General features: G+C 39.1%; 2 protein-coding genes across 2 annotated transcripts; one reads left to right on the top strand and one right to left on the bottom strand.

Moving 5' to 3' along the window:
* Nucleotides 1-669: 669 nt before the first annotated feature.
* On the bottom strand, nt 670-20,334 carry rnf31 (ring finger protein 31). Its single transcript, XM_079875885.1, has 23 exons — nt 20,253-20,334; nt 19,352-19,551; nt 17,297-17,443; nt 17,057-17,212; nt 16,914-16,970; nt 16,188-16,341; nt 15,915-16,074; nt 15,678-15,823; nt 15,371-15,513; nt 13,785-14,036; nt 13,376-13,690; nt 11,141-11,326; nt 10,679-10,885; nt 9,930-10,103; nt 9,690-9,788; nt 9,434-9,523; nt 7,121-7,235; nt 5,885-5,997; nt 5,561-5,671; nt 5,360-5,408; nt 4,803-4,899; nt 1,061-1,223; nt 670-976 (listed from the first exon to the last, which is right to left on the bottom strand). The coding sequence occupies exons 2-23, from the start codon at nt 19,547-19,549 to the stop codon at nt 926-928; spliced, it is 3,183 nt and encodes a 1,060-aa protein (XP_079732011.1). The 5' UTR covers nt 19,550-19,551; nt 20,253-20,334; the 3' UTR covers nt 670-925.
* A 217-nt stretch (nt 20,335-20,551) lies between these two features.
* Nucleotides 20,552-24,250, top strand: buc (bucky ball). The gene is made up of 7 exons (XM_079877636.1): nt 20,552-20,804; nt 20,976-21,033; nt 21,364-21,519; nt 21,622-23,124; nt 23,223-23,324; nt 23,466-23,573; nt 23,654-24,250. The coding sequence occupies exons 2-7, from the start codon at nt 21,027-21,029 to the stop codon at nt 23,683-23,685; spliced, it is 1,908 nt and encodes a 635-aa protein (XP_079733762.1). The 5' UTR covers nt 20,552-20,804; nt 20,976-21,026; the 3' UTR covers nt 23,686-24,250.
* The last annotated feature ends 588 nt before the right edge of the window (nt 24,251-24,838 follow it).

Here is a 24,838-nt window from a genome sequence, read left to right on the forward strand (position 1 = left end):
GTTGAAACACAAAGACTCACTAGATTCAACATTTTATAAATTATGTTTAATCATATATATATGTACATATAAACCCATGATTGTACGTCTTTTGACACCCATCAATGTGCAGATTTTGTTTTTGGTTGAATAAACTGATAACGACGAGCCTGAGGTACAATCAACAGAAAGTTCACTCATAAAATCATTTAAAATGCTGTTGTTTTACGATTTTTGTCTGTTTAATTTTAAAATGTACTTAATGAAATATAAAACCTGTTTATATGCATTCACAGAAACAATAAATGGCTTCACTATAGCGGTCAAAGTGTTTTGTCTTAGTCTGTTTTTTTATTATCAAGCTTCAGCTATAACTCTATTAGAGAGTAATTAAAAATAAAAATATGATTAAAATGAAGAATTTCCCATCACAAAACCTTAAGAAAAAAAAAACTGTGTGTGCATTACAATGGGTATTTTGAACAGGTTTCAGGTTTCAAGCTAAGTACATTTTTTTATTTTATTCTACAATATAAAATACATCAGCAATACCCCAATCATAATTAATTATATATATATATATATATAATTATTATTATTATTATTATTATAATATATATATATATATAATTTAATTGGTTAACCAATAATTATTAACCAATTTAAATGATATATAATTTAATCAAGCTACAGCTATAACGCTATTAGAGGGTGATTAAAATAAAAACATGATTAAAATGAAGAATTTCCCATCACAAAACCTTAAGAAAAAAAAGAAAAAAAACAGTGTGCATTGTGCAAATGTGTGCAACTACATCACATTGAGAACAGGGAAGCACTGTGTTTAAAATTCTGCCAGCCTCTCAGCTCAGATCATAAAGCGGAGCTACAGGCGCACGTGGGTAAAATAGTCAGCACAGGTTAAATGAACAAAGTAAAAACGTCTTCACTTCTTGCGAAGGACCTTGTCACCCAGAGGCACGTCATCCATGAGTTTCTGCAGAAGTGAGGTAAAGAAAGTTTGATAACTACCAAAAAGAAGTAATGTTTATAGACTGAAGAAAGGACAGCATCAGCCCACCTTAAGTCTGGCAAAGTATGCTCTCTCATCTTCTCCTTCCCCCTGTGTGACGTCCACATGGTATCTCCTGCAGGCCACGATCAGCTCATCAAGAGCGTAAAGGAGGGCGGGGTCAATAGAATGGCCATTAATGAGGCTGACCAGGTACTCTCGATAATGCTTACTGAAACACAACACAATTTTATTTACCCCTAAAAAGTAGGGAGAGGCATGTGTGTCAATGTCTTGTCAAGTACACCATCTTCTGTATTCACCATTTTTTTATTTCTATTTACAGCATTTGATGTCTTTGGACATTGCATCGCATTTTGCTGTTTTTTTCTCCCAGTGTCTCACCAATCCCACTTAAGACTAGATATATTAGCATATTGTGGTCAAAATTCAAACATGATTACAAATTCAGCTCACATTTGATCTTCCTAATTTTGTACTTTTGATCTTTGCTATATTGCATATTTGCATTTGCACTTTCCAAGTATTTAAAAATGTGATGGTGCTTGTCTCTTAAGGTGTGCTACAGGAATAAGTACAAAGCCAAGAAACGAGTTTGCATTTTTGCCCTTCTGGTTCTATTGTCACAAAGACAATGGGTATTTTGAACAGGCATCAAGCTAAATACATTTTCAAATTTTATTCTATAATATAAAATACATCAGCAATACCCCACTCATAATTAATATATATATATAATTATTTAATTGGTTAAAATTACCAATTATTAACAAATAATTACAATTATATTACAAACTTTACATGAACACCCGAAAGAATCATACCAACTTGTGGAAAATGGGCAACCGATAACCCCATTAAATAAAGATCAAAAGAGTTGTCAGATGCTTAGTGTTGGTGACATTATAGTCATGAAACTGTAGTGTATTTCGTTTATAGCCAACCTTTAGCTTTTTACTTCTGGCGATTGTATTTATGTTTCAAAAAGTTGTTTTTATTTGTGAAGGTCATGATGAATTTATTTACGAAGGTCATGCTCAGAGATTATTTCTGCAATAATCCACACACACACACACACACACACACACACACACACACACACACACACACACACACACACACACACACACACACACACATAATCTATCTATATATATATCTATATCTATATCTATATATATATAAATATATATATATTAGGGTGCATCAAAAAACACAATTCTTGAATTTTGATATGGCTGGGTGCTAAAAATTTTCCAATATATGTAGAAACAACACATGCAAAATATTTTTCCAGTACATGATGATTTAGGGGTGCCACCGCACATCTGTTTTTGTTGGATAAAGTGCTTAACAGTGCTCAATGGTCACAATGGAGATCTGAGGTAAACAATACTACAGCTCAAGAAAACTGAGGTGATCTTTCTATTTGAGGTGCTCTTTCTGTGTTGGGTATGTATTATTACATAATTATTATCATATCTGTAATTGTGTGTTTGTATACTTATTTATCATAAGTCATTTAAGTCATATTTATAGGTATTTGGTGCTCATTACATCTAGCTAACGTTAGCTAGCAACAGTTTGCTAACCACAGTTAGCTATCTATGTTAGCTAAGCTATTAAGCTTAACATCAACAGTATTCTAGAGTGGACAATGTCATATTCAGAGTATACAGTGAGGAGAACAAGTATTTGATACACTGGCGATTTTGCAGGTTTTCCCACTTACAAAGCATGTAGAGGTCTGTCATTTTTATCATAGGTACACTTCAACTGTGAGAGACGGTATCTAAAACAAAAATTCAGAACCGGTATAAAAGACACCCGTCTACTCACTCAATCAAACAGACTCCAACCTCTCCACAATGGCCAAGACCAGAGAGCTGTGTAAGGACATAAAATCGACAGGACAGGACAGGGATAAAATTGTAGACAAGCACAAGGCTAGGATGCTAGGATGGGTGCGATTATTAGAAAATGCAATAAGGTGACGGTCAATCTCCCTCGGTCTGGGGAACCACGCAAGATCTTACCTCGTGGGGCATCAATGATCATGAGGAAGGTGAGGGATCAGCCCAGAACTACATGGAAGGACCTGGTCAATGACCTGAAGAGAGCTGGGACCACAGTCTCAAAGAAAACCATTAGTAACACACTACGCCGTCATGGATTAAAATCCTGCAGCGCACGCAAGGTCCTCCTGCTCAAGCCAGCACATGTCCAGGGCCGTCTGAAGTTTGCCAATGACCATCTGGATGATCCAGAGGAGGAATGGGAGAAGGTCATGTGGTCTGATGAGACAAAAATAGAGCTTTTTGCTCTAAACTCCACTCGCCGTGTTTGGAGGAAGAAGAAGGATGAGTACAACCCCAAAAACACCATCCCAACCGTGAAGCATGGAGGTGGAAACATCATTTTTTGGGAATGCTTTTCTGCAAAGGGGACAGGACAACTGCACCGTATTGAGGAGAGGATGGATGGGGCCATGTATCGCAAGATCTTGGCCAACAACCTCCTTCCCTCAGTAAGAGCATTGAAGATGGGTCGTGGCTGGGTCTTCCAGCATGACAACGACCCGAAACACACAGCCAGGGCAACTAATGAGTAGCTCCGTAAGAAGCATCTTAAGTTCCTGGAGTGGCCTAGCCAGCCTCCAGACCTGAACCCAATAAAAAATGTTTGGAGGGAGCTGAAAGTCCGTATTGCCCAGCGACAGCCCCGAAACCTGAAGGATCTGGAGAAAGGTCTGTATGAAGGAGAGGGCCAGAATTCCTGCAGTGTGTGCAAACCTGGTCAAGAACTACAGGAAACGTATGATCACTGTAATTGCAAACAAAGCTTTCTGTACCAAAGTTCTGCTTTTCTGATGTATCAAATACTTATGTCATGCAATAAAATGCAAATTAATTACTTAAAAATCATACAATGTGATTTTCTGGATTTCTGTTTTAGATTCTGTCACTCACAGTTGAAGAGTCAACTTTAGAGATCAAAATTACAGACTTCTACATGCTTTGTAAGTGGGAAAACCTGATAAATCTGCTGTGTATCAAAATACTTGTTCTCCCCACTGTAGATGTCTCATGTGTATTGAGAGTAGCATTGTAGTTGTTACAGTAAATTAACAGGGTAAGGCCACGTGAACATGTCCCATTGACCTCCATTCATTTTGTCTATAGGACAACTGAATGGACAATCTTGAAAGTTGAATTCTGAGAAATGCCCAAGTTGCCCAAAGGGTTCAAACAAACCACTTTTACTTTGATAACCCTATAGAACATGTTACTGTATAAAAGTTCACTGTACTCAACATTTCCAGGTCAACCTTTTGGCAATTAGACTAAAAATTGCACATTTTTCGAAATTTCGCCAAAGTTCATGTGTTAGGTGGCAATCTCAATGGAATCCCTCAAAACTTTGCAAAAGTCATTTTTATGTTAATTGGAACAAAATGCAATGCCAGCCAAATTGATATTTTGAAATTAAAATTTTCCATTCAAATTTGATGCACCCTAATATATATATATATATATATATATATATATATATATATATATATATATATATATATATATATATATATATATATATATATATATAGATTAAATTGAGAAATTGAGTAGAGTTAAATCAAGCAATCAAGTTGAGTTAAATCAATGGGCTGTAATTTGAGTACTCAGGTACTTTTTCCAATCTCTACAATCCCTACAACGCCATTGATAAAAAAAATTGAGATCAGTTTGAGAGTGCAGGGAGCAGTCAACATGGTAACAACGATGTTACTCACTCGCAGAGTCCTGCCTGTCCCGGCTGAGTCTGAGCCCCACACGGCGAATCAGTCGGACGAGGCCCTTCATCTTTCTGCTCGATCACTCCACACACACCTGACGCAAAAAAAAAAAAAAAAGCAGGGATGCATTTGGGGGGAAAGGCAGTTTTTGAGGGAGATATTTTCAGTAAAGAGAAGTGGAACAGAGTGTGAAATAAAGCTGTAAGGAGTAGGTGTATGTGTGTGTTTGACAACGATTTCATGGTACAAATATAGCCTTGGTCTGAGAAGCGGTAATTGGACGGCTGTTTTAGTGGGAATACAGTGCATTGCTTTAGGATGTTCAGCTTTTATGCTTTCATTACAGTAAAAGCGATTTTGTTCCACTGGGCAGTTGAGATAAAGAGTGAAATTGGAAGCAAACTAGACTTTAAGACTGAGACGGACAAATAAGATGAAGAGACAGACACAGATAAACAGATCACAGAAGTACTGGGGGAGATAAGTCAGACTAAAATATGGCCACATGGTCAGAATAAACCAAACAAAAAAAGCACTGATGCTAAAAGACATACCAGTCTGTGCTCCTGTTGCAGTTTCAGTATTGTAGTTCACCGCCTTTTTCTGAGGAAACAAAATGACGTTCAAACAAGTATTCGAAACAAAACGATAGAGATGTGAAGTGATATTTCTCAACCAACCCTGGCACACAAATGCTGTGCGTGTGGATGTGTAGGAGGAAATGTGTGTGCCTGTGTTAAAGCGCGAGTGTGTACCTGCAGTAAGGCCTGAAGCCTGGCAGGCTCCCAGTCTCGAAGGTAGAAGAGGCAGTCTCTGGGGTGATGGGCATGCAGACCTGTCACAGTACACTGGTTCACTGCACACTTCTGCCAGAGAAGGAGTGAGCAAGAGTGTGAGAGAAAAAGAGGATGAATAAAAAGGAGAGAAGAAATCGTGCTCCGGAGAAGGCTGCTACTTTAAGCCCAACCGTAGCTGGCTTCAAACTGAATATCAGTCACGTACAGAGCCGTATAACATGCACATAGAGATACAAATAGGCACAAATAATTCGAGGACAACAAGACCAGACAGGAACTCACTGTGTGGAAAGGGTTGTTACATCCACTGCAGAACTGATACCTGCACTGGGAACAACTGAAGTGCATACAGCCGCCCCTGGCCAGAGCATACTGGAACCTACAGTTAGGACAAGCTACAAGACAGACATAAGAACAATAGATAAAATCATTGTATAAAAGAAAGAATGGGCTGTGTGACAGTTTTTCCACCCCATACTGTGGATGTTTACATTTTGCATAAAAACATGAAAACATAATTTACATAGTCAAGCAGTCTATGTTTGTCTATTGACGTGATTATCATCGAATTGACTACTGTAAAATATTAACAATTTATAAGAAATCCAGGTAAATCCAAGGGATCAGAAACAGTGTATGTATATTATATATATATATATATATTATATATATATATATATATATATATATATATATATATATATATAAATAAAAAACAATATATATATATATTTTTTTGGTCTGCACGTCGACGCTAGAAGCGTTTCAAAATCCACAGATGCGTGAGGGGATTTACAAATGCCCAAGAAGCTATTCACAAATGTGTGCAGCGATTTACAAATGCACAGAAAGTGGTTCACAAATAAATGGCAGGCAGAGTTGTGTTAGTAAAATAATAAAACATTTGAAAAAAAAAAATATATATATATTATTTGCAAATCTCATTTGATTTATTTGTGAATTTTATATTTTTATGTGAAACTCTTTACATTTATTTGTGGATCTTAATCTTTTTATTTGTGAATTTGATAAAAAAAAATTAATCTCTTTACATTTATTTGTGAATATTAATCTATTTATTTGGAATAATGCAACAATTCTAAACCCATATGGATGGATGGATGGATGGAAAATCTATACCTATAGGAACTTTATATTTTTATATTTCATTATACTTAATCAGTAAATTGTTATATCCAACAGATGTACAGATGATACATTTACAGAAAAAAAAGAACACCAGAACAATGGATCGATTCAATAGAACAGAGAAAGACAGTCTTAGGTGAGATGCAACACTACAAACAACTATTGTGCGATCAGTAACTCTCTCACAAAGTGTGAATAAAAATGCCTGCGAGTGAGAAATACCAATTGACCAAACACAACAAAACAATCAGACTGTATGAGCAGACAACATGTTTTCTAAAGTTAATTCTGGTAGTCAGAGTGGGGCAGAATTATTAGCTGTGGGTAGGTGTGGATTAGGCTTCTAGAGAAGATCTAAAGGTGACTCACTGATCCCATTGTCACGCAGGTATCCGGCCAAACCCTGCTTCTGGTACTCAGGGTCATTCTCTCGCTTCCACAGCTGGAACTGCTCACACGAGAGGCCCACGTGCTGTGGCTCCCACTGCAGAGAGCGATCGAGAATAAGACACTCATTACCATCAACATTTGAAATTAATGAGTAATATCAATCAAGGTGACACAAAATACACCTTAATGTATATTTAAAAAAAAAAAACACTGTAATAAACAGCAGCATTACACTAAATATTCCACCAAAAAAAAAAAACTAAAATGCTGCATAGGGACATAAAGCCTGGTTCACACGGGACGATTTTAAAATTGTCGGGCGATTTTCCAAACCTGAGAGACCCCACACACGGCGATAAAAAAATCACGGGTCTAACAGTTTTGGTCGTACAGTGTGTGGTGCGCAGCCACACGGCAAAATCAACACATCACACACAAACCGATTTGACTCCCAAGCATTCCCAGGTCAGACAGGAAATCTCGCAAAATCCCTCGAGATCAAACATAATTTAATACTGTGCTTACGAGGATACTCGACAAAGTGAACATTTTGGCATACTTTTGTGTGTTTTTGTCCGTTCAAGCGTGAAAGAGAACTCAATGCGGCTGCGCGCTGTCTGAAGCGGCATTCTGTGCGCATGAGTCCTGTGTGTGTGTGTGTGTGTGTGTGTGTGTGTGTGTGTGTGTGTGTGTATCACACAGAGAGGAGATTTACAGACAGCGCGCCGCCAGTACAGATTTAAGTTCTTATTTTTGCGTTTTATCGCGCTTGTTTCTTAGCACTTGAATGAATGATAGCGTGATAAAATACTATAGAGCAGCCAATGGATGAAAGAAAAAAACGAGGAGAAATCGGGGCAAAACAGTCCAACATGTTGGATATCCCCGATTTGAGATCGGAGCGGTCCCGACGTCCTTCCGAACAGACGAGAGCAGTCTTAACACACCACACACGGCAGGAATATCTGATCAGATTATTTTACGATAATCGGAGCATCCTTAAGATTGTCGGAAGGGGTGAATCGGGGCTAAAATCGGCCTAATTATCCTGCCGTGTGAACCAGGCTTAAGTCAGAGAATCTTTTTTTAAGATTTTTTTTCTGTTCAACAAAACGATCCACCAGAATGAATCTTTGAAACTTTCTTTTGTTACACATACATATTCATCTGAAACAAACTCTCTCATGATTCACTAGACTGCATCAGACTTATATATATATATATATATATAGAGAGAGAGAGAGAGAGAGAGAGAGAGAGAGAGAGAGAGAGAGAGAGAGAGTTTGTTTAAGATTTGCTGGAATATATAATCTGTTATTGCAAATGTGACACTATTTTAAAGCTGCTCACTACTGTCATGCTGCTGAAAATCATAGGTGAGTTGATAGTGTCGCTACTTTGAATTACTCCCCAATAGAGGGCTGCATTGGGATTGAGTCCCGCCGGGTCCCGCGGGACCCAACGCAAATCTCGCGGGAGCGGGCGGTTTGAACTTTGCTGCGGGCGGGAATGGGCGGCTAAAAAAAACACTGCGGGATCGGGAGGTAGCCTTGCAACATGATGGAGATGTCAATAATGGCGCTTTTCCACTACACAGTACCAGCCTGGCTCGGCTCGACTCGACTCGCCTCGCCTTTGTTTGGTTTTCCACTGTGTAAAAGTTGTAACTGTATCTGCTTCCCGGTACTTTTTTTCGTACCACCTCCGGCGAGGTTCTGAGCGAGCTTAGGCGATACTAAAATGTGACGTGAAAACACGGCAGACTGCTGATTGTTCAGAGAGAAGCATCACTATTCACTGCGTCATCATTGCACGCGCAAGACAGAGTATCCTGAATAAAAAACAGCAAAAACGAAAACAAAACCATCCAAAAACAGCACACTCGATTTCCTCCATTATCCTGTGTGTATGTGTCCAGTAGGCTATGCCGGCCAGGGAAACGAAACAAACAACCCCATGAATCTCTTTAATAATAGCAATACAAATATGTGTTTTTTCCTGCGGGACGGGAGAAGACACAAAATCAATGCATCTCTATTATTGTGCGGGAATAAATTCTCAGAGTTTTGCGGGTGCGGGCGGGAGTGGACATACATATTGCGGGAGCGGGCGGGAGTGAAACACATACGTTGCGGGAGCGGGCGGTAATGGTCAGAAATTCGGCGGGCGCGGGCGGGAGCGGGATGATGAAAACAGTCCCGCGCAGGGCTCTACTCCCCAACACTGACGCTCATCTCCTATATTCATCCAAGGTCACCGCAGATCTGTTTCTTGCTTTCTGAAAACACTTACCGGTTTTTTGCATTGAGCGCAGAAGCTTTTCCTGCACTGCATACAGGTGACCTTGAGTTGATCACCGTCATAGATGAAGCCATATGAGCACTGTGGGAACGAGATAAGAGTAAAAGAGATGCACTAGATGCAAATAAAGACTCCTAACATCATGCACCTGTTTTCAGATCACTGTAAATGCTCTTGAATGAGACTACAGCTGTTTGAGTATGAGAGTGCTCTCTCAGAGAGAGTTAGGAAGTGCAGTGTCACTCACATGGCTGCACCACAGGAACTTCGGGTCCTTGATGAGAGCCTGCTCAGTCAGCTTCTTGTGGAAGAGATCGTACACGTCTGGTTCAAGGCAATCCCTGAGCTGGGCAGTCACGCACACACACACACAAGATCATTTCAGATATCACAGTGAGTAGCTTGAAGCCCAGTTATATGCTGCTGTGTTCCAACTCAAGTCCCAGTACTGAACTGACCATCTTTATTTTTTGCTCTTTTGCTGTACCTGTATGTCCAGAGTGGAGAAGTAGCTGTTAAGGTGCTCAGGGTCATTGATGTCAGGCTCTGTGCAGACAGGACACACCATGTCTCTGATGTGCTTGTCCCTCACCGCTATGGTGAAATGCTGCTTGAAACATCCACAGCACACAGAGCACTGGCAGGATGTCAGCGACTGCATCTGAAAAATAAACCAAAAAAATAGACTCCTGACTCAATGTAAGGTGCTTTCATATACATATATTTGGCAAAAATGCAACAGCATTTCAATTTAGAGCTCATTTATTTTTCTAAATGTTTTCTTTTGCATTCTACTAAAGAAATAAAAGTTATACAGGTTTGGAAAAACACAATGGCGAGTAAATGATCACTTGATGCTTTCTGGATGATCTATCCCTTTAAAGGAATAGCCCACCCAAAAATGAAAATTCTATCATCATTTACTAACCCTCATGTCGTTCTAAACCTGTGTGACTTTCTTTTTTCTGTGGAACATAAAATGTCTTTTGAAGAATGTTGGTAACCAAACTGTTGTGGATCCCACTGACATTAGTAGTATGGACAAAAATTAAAATGGAAGTCAATAGGAACCAAAACTATTTACCAACATTCTTCAAAAGATCTTCTTTTATGTTCTTATATGTAAATATTGACAGAATTTACATTTTTGGGTGGACTGTCCCTTTAACAATATGAGTACATATAAGATAAGGACACTCTGGTGTAAAAAATACAACATGAGGTGATGCATAGTACCTTGCTGTGGGGAAAAACCGACAGGCAGATAGGGCATTCCTTGTTCAGCACACGGCGAATAAAGTCCCGGTCAGGTGATTCACGCACGGCCTGAACCACGTCCTCCAGTGTGTATGTAGCTGTAGGGTCTCGCAGCAAAGACAAAACCAGCTCACAGCGCCCCCAGCTGGGCAGCTCAAACACCGCTAGCAGCCTACGGCAAACATGCTTACACAGACAGAGGATAAGTAACTTCAGTAATGTTTGAAAACATAACATTCAATTTGCTAATGACCACCTTAAATATATTCGGCAGCCAGCATTATGCAATTAATTAAAGATAAATATATATTTATTTATTTATCACACAAAAGATTATGCAGATTAAGCTGCAAAAACTGTTTGGCACATCTAGTGGTGAGAAAGCAATGCAGTCTCTCCGTGAAGCATTCATTATTTACATTATTGTAAAAGGCCAGTCACCTGTTTATCTGGATGGTTGATGTCAATGGGGGGCTCTGGTTCGTCGCTCCACATGCGCTGATGGAATGGCTCCAGTAAAGGGCGCTGCAGCAGGACGAGAGCCCCCCTCACATCCCCTCCGCTCTGCCTCAGGGCTTCTTCACAGCAGGTTACATCATTAAAGCCCAGAGAGCCAAGCTCTTTTACCTAACAAACAAAAACAGACAAAATGTCATATTTAGCATACAACATTTTTACTAGATATATTTACTAGAAATACACTATTATGCGATTCTGGCGATAAGGATAAGCTGATAATGTTGCCAGGTTATTGGCCATAACATAAAAATATTTCAGAAATAATTACACAATTTAATTATGTGAAAGTTTACATTATATTAAATTTCTACATTACTTTGTCTAAAAAAAATAAAATAAAACACTATAAACTAGGCATCACAACATTATAATGTACAATATGGAAAATGAATATTAATTTTGAGATCTATTAAAAGATCATTTACATCTAACAGTGTAATTCAATTATTAGTGATTTAAAAAATTTCCTTCAAGTGAGTGTTAGTGGTTAAGTGGTTTCCCCAACTTAAAAAAAAAAAAAAAAAAAAAAGCACCTTTTAATGACTTCTGCAGTCTTAAAATTATTCAACACCCTGAATAGAATTCCTTACTAGAGCACAAATCTGCAAAACAGGTGTTGTCTCTAGCACACCTGATGCAACTAATCCAGGCGCTTCATTAGTTGCACCAGGTGTGTTTGAGCTAGAACACATGAAAAATCTGAACTGGCTAGGTTTGTTGAGTGTCACGTTTGACTGCATGTTAGAAATATGGCTCAGAAATAAGTCAATAAGATTGGTCCAAAAAGTTAAGAGAAGATATCATCACCCTTCACAAACAAGGATCAGGATACAAAAAGATAGTGAATGCAGTAAATGTTCCTAGAGACACTGTTGGAAGCATAGCATGCAAATTCAAAGTTAAAGGAACAGTGGTTACACTACCTGGATGGGCAGAAAAAGGAAGCCATCAATGGCTGCAACCAGTTTTCTGAGAAGGCAGGTTCAGAAAAAACCCTCGAGTGACTGCAAAAGACCTGCAGCAAGACTTTGTGGCAACAGGCACTGAGGTTTCAGCTTGCACTGTATGGCGAGTACTAAACGCATGCCAGAACTCCAAGACGTACACCACTGACCCAAAAGCACAAGAAAAGTGCTCAAAATTATATAAATAAGCCACAGAAGTTTTGGGATTCTGTTAAACAAAACTGGAACTTTTCAGCCCTATGGATCAGCGGTTTGTCTGGAGGAAGAATAATGAAGCATATGCTGAAAGAACACTGCCTACAGTTAAGCATGTTGGGGGCTTGGTGATGCTCTGGGGTTGCTTTACATCCTCTGGCACTGGAAACCTGCAGCGTGTAGAAGGCTGATTCATTGATTCAATAAAGTATCAGGAAATCGGCAAAAAACGTCATGCTGTCAGTGATGAAGCTGAAGCTTGGGCGTCACTGGACCTTACAACAGGACAATGATCCCAAGCATACCTCAAATTCCATCAAGGCTTGGTTGCAGAAGAAGTCCTGGAAGATTCTACAGTGGCCATCACAGTCACCTGACTTGAATCCCATAGAAAATCTCTGGTGGGATTTGAAGGCAGTTGCAGCAAAACACAGCCATTGTTCATGAGGAATGGCCTAAGATTCCTCAGAAACGCTGCCAGAAGCTGGTGTCTGGTTATATATCTCGTTTGTTTGCAGCAGGTCATAACAGCAAAAGGGTGTAAAGATGCTTGCCATGAAGGGGTTCAATAATTTTGAGACTGCAGAAGTCATTAAAAGTTGCATTTTCAGTTGAATTTGGGGAAACCACTTGAAACGTTTGTTGTGTTGAGCCATTTCAATTACTTTTGTTTGAATTGTTCACTGCAAACAGTTGAAAGTCTGTAAATTTTGCCAATAAACCTGATTTGCAATGGGGGTTGAATAATTTCGATTACAACTGTATGTATGTGTGTATATATATATGTGTATGTGTGTGTGTGTGTAATAATATAAGAAAAAATATATTACATAATTAAATATGGCCTGTAGCTGATGTCAGTCAGATAAGTACAAATATATAAATCTAACAATCTCAATGTACATTCACTAATGAAATGTTAAGCATTATATAATCTAATACGGTTGTAAATGTTAATAAAAGTTATTATATAAAGGATGGATTGTTAAGAACTCACTTTAACTTTGCGGTCTCTAAGAGCCTGTCTAACAGCTTTCTCATTATCGCCCCCTGCTGCCAGCCAGGCCCGTTTGGCTTCTGCCCTGGACAAGGGGACAGCATTGCTCTTTTCTCCATCCTGCCCATCGTTCCCCCCTGAAGAGTTTGGTTGTGCATTGGGTTCTTGCTGACAGGACGCAGCCATCACACAGATCTCATCAAGCACATGCGGTAGCTCTGCCTTCAGCCAGTCATATGGCATTACGTTACTGTTTCCTGACACATACATGCTGGTATAAACCTCCTCTGGACTCACTCCTTTCTTCTCTCCCTCCTGAGAAAAGACAGAGACAATAAGAATGCTTGTAAGAATCTGAGGATGATGCCCAGGCTACAACGAAAACATAAAAAAATATCACGAAACTTACACGAATAAGCTGAATAAGTTTAAGCCCTTCCTCCTTCATCAGTCTTTGCCTTTTCAAATCAGGGTCCTCAGAGGGCATGACTTTAGGTGCGACTGAAAGCGGTGTTACATCCTTGACTGGTGAGAGTGGGAGGGGCTTAGATAGTGGGAGGGGCTTAGAGGGTGATAGGGCAGGTTCTGATTTTGAAAGGCAACACATTTCGCATACAGTTGATGGTGTGTGGTTGACGTACGTACAAAACTGGCAAATCCACTAAATGAGATAGAAAAAAAGGAGTCAAAACAGGAACCTGTATTCAGGATAAAACTCAGGAGAAACTACATTTCTTTAGCAATGACAAATCAGAATATGCATAGGTTAAAGGGATAGTTCACCCAAAAATTTAAATTCTATCATCTTTTACTCCCCCTCAATTTGTTCCAAACCTGTACGAATTTCTTCCTTCTCCTGAACACAAAAGAAGATATTTTGAAGAATATGGGTAACCAAACAGTTGGAAGCATACAGTAGTATGGAACAAAAATACTATAGAAGTCAATGAGGCCCATCAACTGTTTGGTTGCCGACATTCTTCAAAACATCATCTTTTGAGTTCAGCAGAAGAAAGACATTCAAACAGATTTGGAACAACTTGAGGGTGAGCAAATGATGACCAAATTTTCATTTTTGGGTGACCTATCCCTTTAAAGGTGACGTGTTTTAAGTTCTACACCACTAGTAACGGCACAAAACTCAGTTAATAAAACTGAACTACATTCCTTTTTGCAACATCGATCATGTTATTAGCACAGAAATTATGAACTTTAAAATATAGCAGTGTTAATAACTATAGGGGCTTTCGCACCGGCTAGTTATAGGAACTAGTTATAGGCACTAGCCAACAGAGCAGTTCCCAAGAACTAAATGTTCCCCTAGTTGGACCATTTTCTTGGTAGCATTTGCAACGCCAGTAGAAACTGTAAAGTGACCTTTATTTTGACACCGCTGAAAAAGCCAGAGCCTGAGCACACCATCTATTTAACAGTCCTGTCTATTACGTTATTAGATTGAACTGTTATACAAAGAAAGTAAACAGTATATGAAATAGTATTAGCGTTTGCCATGTGGTTAATTCCCAATGTTGCTAGCTGAGCAGAAATACATAATCATGTTTTGCTTGGTCCCCTCAAAGTCACATTGGATTTTCTCCTTAGCATAAAGGTTGAGAGGTCCATCTATCACTGTTTTCAATTTCCATGTTTGTAGAGTTAGTTCGTGGAGTAAATATGTAGGCTGAAAACTGTGAGTGTACATGGCGGGTGCTGGTGTTTCACATGCGTTCAGCCAGTCAGCATACACTTATGTCACTAGTAGTTCATATTGTGCTGGGTTGGACCCTGATCTTAAGTAGGAGCTAATTTAGTTCCCCCAACATGATTCCTAACTAAAAGTGTTCCCAGTTTGTGTGGTGCAAACACGCCAAAAAGTGGGTACTTGTGCTATTAGTTCTAGGAACTATGAAAAGGTTCCTCAGGCGAGAAAGCCCCCTATTGTACTGAAATGAAACCAGAAAATTTTGGAATTTGGAATGTACTGAATATTGGCACCTGGCTGTCCATTAGTCCTGTGGCAGAGGGGGTCGGACGTGAGGGCGCGACAGGAGGTCGGGTGGCCAGACGGGGGCGATCACACACCTCGCAAAGAATGCTGCTGCCAGCATTAACCACTGTGCAGCTTTTACACTGCCACTCTAATTGACAAAAGTAATGCACAAAACACCAGAATTAACACAATGATATTCAAATTTTTAGTTTATTTGTTAGTTTGAATGACCACCTTGATGTTTCAAAAGGTCAAGCAGGATGGTCCATTTAGATTTGAAAAAGCGACAGAACAAAAACTGCACAGACTAACCAGATATTGTAGAAGGCTGTGATGGCTCCTCCTGTAGAGATGGAGCAGAAGAGGACAGACGGGGACGATCACAGGTTTCACACAAAACCTGCTGCAACGTATTTACTGTAGTGCAGTATTTACACTGCCATGTTGACAGTGATGAGCTAAGGAAAAAAATAAAGACATACAGATTTGCTTGACAAAATCCTCTACACAAACATGTTCTCTCAACATCTTAAATTACTCAGTGCTAACCTGTGCCGTTTTGTGGCTTTTGAGGAAGTTACAGGGATCCTGATGTGTGTGGACCGTCCTGAATGGGAGTGATACAGCCGGTCACATTCTGTGCATAGCCGCTGAGTGCAGGTGGGGCAGTGAGCAGACACTGGAAAGATGCCACATATGGTGCAGTTTTCTGCAAAGCAATTGAAAATCAATGAAGCAGAATGGAAACGATAGAAGTGGACACTCACAATAAAAGATATTCATTAAAAGGAAAGCCAGGGTTGGTAAACATGATGTCTTTACCTGTTTGTATAGATGGCACCAGAGAAGAGAGAGCAAGAGCTGGACTGAATAGAGATTTAGGCTGAGAAGGAGACACAGATGAGGGAGTTTGTTTTTCCCATGGTCTCTCACTAGGAGAGATAGCAACTGCATCTGTGCTGATTCCATCATCATCCTGTACAGACATTATATGGACACTGTATTTAAGTGACCTGCAAAAAAGCTAAGAAATCTAAAAGAAACACTTTTCTCTAAAAGTGTGGCAAGATGTTTTTGAAAGAAGTCTCTTAAGCTCACCAAGGCTGCATTTATCGGATAACAATACAGTAAAACATTAATATTATAAAAAAATACAGTAAAAATTTAATATTGTAAAAGTGTTTATAAAAATAACTGTTTTCTATTTTAATGTATTTTAAAATGTAATTTATTCCTGCGATGGCAAAACTGAATTTCAGCATCATTACTCCAGGCTTCAGTGTCACATGATCCTTAAGAAATCATTCTAATATGCTGATTTGGTGCTCAAGAAACATTTCTTATTATTATAATCAATGTTTAAACCAGTTGTGCTGCTTAATATTTCTGTGGATACAGCAATGCTTTTTTTCACGATTCTTTTATGAATAGAAAGTTCAAAAGAACAACATTTATTTGAATTATAATTTTTTTTTTGTAACATTACAAATGTCTTTACTGTCAATGTACTTTCTAATAGAAAAAAAAAAAAAAAAAAAAAACCTTTACCTGCACAGTGAGCGAGGGAATAAGTCTTTCAAAAAACTCTGGATGAGAATGGGTGCCCTACAGAAAAGGAACAAACTCTATATGTGAGCTTAACATTCATTTGTGATGAATTCATAATATGCTTTTACTTCACAGCCTCAGACCTTGATTAGCATGTCCAGTTCCATACGAAGACACATGATCTCAAGAGTCACTGACGCCACCTTCTCAACATCTGGCTGGACAACATCATCAGGAAAGCTCAAGCCATCATGCTGCTGATTGGTGTAGCCGTACAGGTTAAGTACTGCTCTGCCACCCTAAAAGAAGAAGATAAAGAATAGTTACTGCAAATATTATGTATGGTTCACACAAAAAGCCTCATAATCTCATCCACCACACACCTGAATAGAGTCTACGGTCGTCCTGAAGACAGGGTTGTTGTACTTGACTGTACGCCAGTACTTCGGCCTGTTGGGGTTGGTAAGATTGGAGCCATACTTCTCCAAGATGTTAAGAGCGGTGGAAAGTTTCTGCAGGAGGCTGAGGGACTAAAAGGATCAGGAGATATTAATGTACAACAGAAAAGTATGAACAAGAATACATTACAACCTAGAAACAACAACAGTGGGTAAAAATGAACTAGGAAGAAATGTTATGTGCATACAAATGAGTGGAAACAGGACCAATTCTTTAGAAACACCTGAGGAAACAGTGACAGATTACCCAGCGCTATGCATTATTATGCGCTTTATGTCAGTCATTCACACTGCCAAAATAGCCCCAAACATTCCTATTATATACGGTCAGGGCCGTAACCACCATATACATTTACCCCCAATAATCAGATACGGACAAATTGTCCCTACAAAAAAAAATTCTATTCTGCTGCACTGACAAAAAGTAAAAAAAGATCTATGTTTAGGCAGGTATGCCTAAGCAGTCTAACATCGCTCGTCAATGTCAAAATAACTGAGATGACCAATCAAATATAAGAAGGCAGGCTTCACTGTTCACAGAACCCAAACATGACACTTGAGTTTTAACAGTGGTTGAAAACATGGTTTCAGTCACTGCCTACTATTTCTACAAACTATCAAAATGTTGTTGGATGACAAAAAAAGCTGAATTTTTCATTAATGTAATGTTGATTCTGGGTAAATTCTTTATCCTTAAATGTAAGAGTATGAAGCGTATGACCTGTTGCATGTGCAACAACTAATTTTATTAACATTTAAACAAATATTTTGCAAACGACTAGTCAAACACATCTCATACCGTGCTGTCTCTCATAACCGGTAGTATAAAAAGCCTAAAAGCAAGCTTAATAGTTATTACTAGTTTGACATGAGAAAAAACTCCCTCACATTGCTCATCTAACGAGTGGGCATTTCTCTGAACACGGCGTGAATGCCACAGAGAAAACGAACGCATGCAAAATCTGAGGTAAAATTAAATTTCGTTTTCTGCTCCAGATAAACACTTTTCAAAATTATATATTAATTTTAAAATGTAACATTAACATGGCGGTAATGTAAACACTGCTTTAGTAAAAATATAAAGCAAAACATTAAATGCGCAACAAAATGAATAAATAAAAATAGTATTTTCAAGTCGACTAGCAGCAGAAGGCTATCGTTTAATCGACTAGTCTTGCACATCCATAATGAAGACAAAACCTTACTTTTTTTTTTTTAAGTATTTTTTTAAGTAGCCTAAGTATTTAAAAGTGATTTTCTTTGTGGATATTTTCCATCATTACATTTTATGGAGATTAAACAGGCCTGTAAATTTGGTGGGATGATAAAAGTTAGTTTACAGAAAGATGAATGGAAACACCCCACCATTTATTTGTGTGCCTTGCGTTAGCCTACTGTTTTTTTGTTTGTTTGTTTGTTTTTTTACTCTTACGAATTTAATTATAAAACATATTTTGTTTATGTACAATAAAAAAAGGGCAAAAAATCTTCAGCTTTACCAGTGAAAGAGTATGAGGTAAGATGTAAAAGTAGCTACCCCGGTTTCACAGACAACGCTTAGGCCTAAGCTAGTCCAAGACTAAAATGAATGTTTGAGCTGTTTTAACTGAAAGCAACTTGCACTGACATATCTTTAAATATGTCTGTAAAATATGTCGGTTGTATAAACATAGCCATTATATTAAGACAGTGTCTTAAGTTCTAGTATGACCCACTAGCACTTAGTCAGGGGCAGTCAGTCTTACCTTTCGGTATCAAATTAAGCTAATCTACGTTTTTAAGTAACAACAGTAAAGAAAAAAAATTGATGTCTAACTTGTAGAGGTTTATACAACCGGCAATCAGATATTTACCTATACCTTGATATTTGATGCCTGTTTTGCAAGAGGTCGGTTCATAAAGTCAAATGATTGCTTCCTGCTGTATAAACATACACTATTTGGATTGCAGAGGAAAATGAATCATTACACCAGCTTTCACCTCATTCCTGTTATTTCCACTACTGTTCTCCGTCAGCATGCTTTCAGCAGCTATGTAGCGATATTTGCTGGAGGGTGGGAGAGGGATGTTGGCCATGGCTGCCACCCCTACCCTCATCTCCTGGGCAGAGCCTGGAGAAGATAAGCTGCCTTCCGCATTCACCCTCACCTCCTCCAGCTGATCACTGAGAGACGCCATAGCTAAAAGTGAAAGTCAACAAAGCTTTAAAACACACAAGGCCTGAATAACTTGTGACAATCGTTTCTCATGCCAAAGCATTAGGAAACAAAGTAACTACATTATAGTTGGGTTTACAGTTCAAGTTTAGTGGCATTAGACAAGGTGGCTTACTGATTTATTATGTCTGAAGCATAAACAAGAGTCAACAACACGTTTGGCGATTCACTTGTCAAACATACGGAGTCATTTTCTCGTTTATTTACAGTTAATGCTAATAATTTATAGATATGGATGATTGTCACATCATTCAAATAACCTGTATGGATGTTTTTACACCTCAATCATGTTAGCTAATACGCTAGCTGTCTAGTGAATGGAAAGTGAAACCATAACAACTCGACCGAAGCTAGTTTGCGACACCATTCTTCAAAATCCAATATAAATTTCTGGATAAACTGATGTTTTACGGTCTTAGTTGGTATTTGTATAACCTTTAATGACAGACCTATTTATATACTCAAACAAAACAAATACATTTGGTTTAACGCGTCTGCTACCACTGAATAGTCGTAAGCTAGCAGGCTAACGCTTAGGAAATATCGCCAAAAACTCGTCAGCGACATTACAGAGAAACGTCTAGATGTGTCTCTGTTAATACTGTGCAGTCAAGTCAACTATCTTAAGTATTTTATGAGCTGTTGATAAATATTAACATACTCACCGCGTATTGACAGAGCAGCAGCGCTCTCATTCACTCATCTGTAAAATTTAAACATAACACACATAACTTTACCCGCATAGAGGCGCTGTGACTGTTAGGACCTATGGTTAGGACGTACAAACTGCATTTCATCAACAAACCAATTCTTATAAATGAGTAGATAACAAAAGAGGGATGAATGACTGACAGGAAGAGTTACCGAAATGTAAAATGAAGTGTCAACAGAAAACAAAGTCGTGTGAAATTTAATTGTAATACCAAACAAATGACACGTGTGATAAATTGAGCAACATTGTAATAATAATATGATAGTTACTTTATGTTACATGTCGAGGCATAGCGTAATCTGCTTATGATAATGATAACTGACGTGAGTGCTTTGCTTAATATGACAAATTGGGTACACCTGCTGGCTGCCATTTGATTGCATTAATGTGGGTCTCTGGAAACAGGCATGAAATCTATAAATCTGAAGTGCAAAGTTATTACGACAGAGTTAGTCGCTCTCGCTGTATACACATTTAAGTCCACTTTGTCACAGTCACATCTAAGGTTAGTCTTGGTTTTTTTTTTTTGTTGTTGCTGTTTTTGTCTTAATATGAAAGCATTCTATGTTTGAACGGTAGGCTATTACATGCCTGTCTATTTTAAGATGGGCTAATTGTGCCCTTTTCTGATGTTGTTAGTTTAATGAATGTTCTGAGTCAGGCATGTCTTTTACAGTATTGCGGTGTTTTGTATCCTGTGCTGTCTTTCTTCGTCTCCTCACAAGAAATGGAAGGTAACATTCTCAAACTTCTCTCTTACCAATGAAAAAGCTTTAAGTTGTTTTATTGCTTTTTAGCTGTGTGTGTGCGTGTGTCCGTCCTGGTAAACCCTCTGGGGACTTTTGTGTGTACTTTTTTAAGCTGGTTAGGATGGGAGCTCACCTTAAACCAGATGATGACATTATCAATATTATTGTAGGGCCTATGTTCATGCAGTTCCTAGAACTCAAACCCATGAGTCATGACCTTGGAGCATTGTTAACTCCATGCTCTTCTCTACTGTTTGAGCTACAGGAACACTGTAATTATCTATATACTATATAGTTTTTTTCTTTCCTTTTTAGGCATAAACAACACTTCACAATCCATGGGAGTTGGGCAACCTCACCTTCCAGTAAACCACACCAGACCTTTTTTCTATGTTCAGCCACCATCTCAGCCATATTTCATGTATCAATGGCCCATGAATCCGTATGGCCACTATGGCTTTCCAGGGCCAGGTTAGTGTTTATTTTTTTTTATTTTTTTTTTTTCAGTCTGTTTGAGACTTTGCTTGTTGTTAATTTCCTCTAGTTTTTTTCTCTCTCGCTCTTTTGTTCTAGCTTTGCACTATGGCCGTCCCTACATGGCCCCTTATCAGTTTATGCAGTATCCTGGGTACGTGGTTCCACATGCACCCATGCAGCCAATCGATTACAGAAGAATCAACCCCCATTATCCCTCCGTTGCATCCTACGACTTGCGCGTCCGCCACCACGTTCAACATGCTGGGATGCATAGGGAGACTGCCTGTTCTGAGGTCCAAACAGATCCTAGTGATTCAGTCAACAAACTGATAGACAAAATTGAGAGTCTTAAGGCCTGTGAACAAGGTGACAAGGGGCTTAACACGGTTGTTTCCTCTACCCCTGATGTAGTGCAGGGAGAGAAGCTGGCTTGTTTAAACGAGGACTCTAAATTAGAGCTTACCTCTCAGGAAGGCAAGGAAGAGCAGGTCAGTGAGGTCACAAGGCCCACAACCTACAGCGACTCTGCGTATGATGCAGAGTCTAGCCAGGGTGTACTGGATGAATGCGTGTTATCAGATGTGCTGCCCCTTGACAGTTCCTCTGTCCATGAGGAAGAGGATGTCAATGAGGAAGATGACCAGCAGAGTGTTACTGATGTAAAATGCTGCCAAAATGGGAAGTCTGTGACCAGTGCAACTGGCAATATGTTTTGTAGTGGAGTCAAAAGCACTGCAGATCCAACAGAGAGCCATGATTTGGAGGAACCATGTGATGAGCAGTTGCAGAATATAGTGTCAACTGATGCTGCTGCAGCAATGGAACCTCTTATAAAGTTCTCTGAAGACTTTGACCTGCCGTATCAAATCCTTCGCCTGCCCTGCAATAAGACTACAACTGGCCTCAGTCTTGAACGAGAGATTGACCCACTTGTTTACTTTGATTCTCCATCTGCTCTGTTGCCCCCACAAAACTATCTCTCCTCAGTTGGCAGCGCATATTCCTACAGCTACTACCCTCAGGTGACCCAAGAGCGCCAGAGTGTCTTGAGTCCATCCATAGATGAGCTCTCCTCCAGAGATGAAATGTTCTCCACTGACGTGGAGGATCTGGATCTTGTTCCAGGGCACGTGTATGTGGGTGGTGGCAGGCTGGCTGAAAGTGATGTGCCCGTTCGTTCCCGAAAAGAGCTCTTGAGTATGGAAAAAACTTGCTTGGTCTGCCAGAAAACCTGTGCGTGCTGCGGGTCAAGCTTGCTGGATGAGGTAGGAATGTGTAAGATGGCTGAACACAGCCATCCTGAGAGGAATGAGGTGTCTGATCAAGAGTGCGAGTATGACATCGAAGGAGAGGTGCGGAGTAACTGCGAGTCTCCGAGAGTTTCCAAGAGGAAGTGTTGCAGTAGGCACGCGCTACCTTCTTGTGGACATCACAGTGCCAAACACAGACACAGGAAGCTGCTGTGCGAAGGCCAAGAGAGCTGTGATCTATTTGAGCAGGCTCGGGTGCATCCCAAAGGAGAATGCTGTGAGGAGTATGGTGCTCTGGCTAAAGCCGATAAGAGAATTCAAAAGGGTTCCTTGTGCATGCCTTGTATTGGTAAGTGTTTTTTTTTTTTTTTTTTTTTTTTTTATTCTAATGCCATCACAATATTATATATATTATATATATTTAAATATATAAAAAAATATTTTTAGAACGACAGTGGAGAGAGGGTGTTGTGTCTGACCAAGAGAATTGGGCAAGTTGTGGTGCCAAACCAAGGTCTCGGAGGCAAGTTAGTGGACCTCAAGATCAAGGTAGGATGTTTTTTATATATATATATATATATTTTAAATATTGAGACACTGCATACCTAGATGTCTAAAGTCTTCTGAAGTTATTCACTGCAAGTGTCAAATATGCTTTCTTTTAAATTCTGTCCTCTTTGACTTCTAAAGGGAGAACTCCATTGAGAAGGCCGACTTGTAAAACAATCCATCAGCAAAGGCCAAGAAGTGAATATGATGACTATGAGACTGAATTTACCTACTGCCAGAGGGGCAGAGGTGAGTTTAGGGTTTTGATCAAGTTAAAAAAAATGCTTCTGAATCTTTTTTTATTTTGTGCAACATCTTTGTCCCATCAGGTGCTATGAAGAAAAGAGGCACACGATACTAAACTATTTTGCACTGCTGTAATACTTAATGTATTACCCTAAACTTGTGTAAAATGCACTTCACTATGAATGTACACATGGACACTGTTCTTGACTGTAACTAAAAAGTATGACAGTGATGTAAACCTTGCTGCATTTCCATTGTTCAAGTTAACTTTCTATTTTGGGTGCAATGCATTCATCTTAATATTATGTTGAGACTGCTCTCACTGGACCAAGCCTTGACCCATGCCTACAAGGCCTCTTTCACATGTGCCTCAGTCTGGGAGGTGTAGATCGTGTCTGGTGTGTAAGGGCTCTGAATTTTTGCATGGTCAAGGACTGGCCCACTGAGACCTTTTCAAAAAATGTTGACACTGGAGATGCAGCTGGTTTAAGGGGTGAAGCAAGGGGGGAAAAAAGGATGAAATAAAGTGGACAATTTGGCAGTTTGGCCACTCTTAGTCCAGATGTGTCTTTGTTTTTATTACTGTGGCATTTTTTTATACATCGTGTAATGTTGACATGCAGAAAACTCCAATTGTCTGTACAGTGTTATTGTGTCATTAAAGTCTTGGCATTGCACTTGACCTGTGTCTCGTAAGTGGTTCTCATCTCTCTCCCTCTCCCTTATAAAAAACCTTCACTAAATTTGTTTGCTGCTGTTGTCCATGTTTGTAATTTATGTGGGGGACAGATCATTAGTGTGGACTTGTCATGATTCCAGCATCTCAGTTGCAGGTGAACTTTTGAAATGAGAACTCTCTAGTCTAGTACTAGTTTTAGCCATGGTCTGCCTCTCCCCTAATTTATTTTTTTTTTTTTTTTTTTTGGTCTGTGCTTGCACACATGGGCTTGTGAGATCCAGAATATCTGTTGAACACTGATTAGTAAAGTGGACCTTAAAAAGGCTGGTAAAATTAGTCAAATCATATCCCAAAAAAAGGTTTGCTGGCTGTCTTAAATGTAACTGACCATAATTCTATTTACAAAAGTGACATCGGCAATTATATTTACAAAAAACACAAGTAGGCCTACCATATTAGCCCAATGTCATACAGACTCCTCATTCTCTATTTGATTTTATTATTTCAGTGTTGCAAGCGATCCGTGATGTCACTTTGAATGACAGCTTTGACATTTGAATAGTCTGTTTTGATGGCTTCCTCTAAATTT

The sequence above is a fragment of the Squalius cephalus genome (assembly GCF_949319135.1).
Source record: "Squalius cephalus genome assembly, chromosome: 7".
NCBI classification, from domain to species: domain Eukaryota; kingdom Metazoa; phylum Chordata; class Actinopteri; order Cypriniformes; family Leuciscidae; genus Squalius; species Squalius cephalus.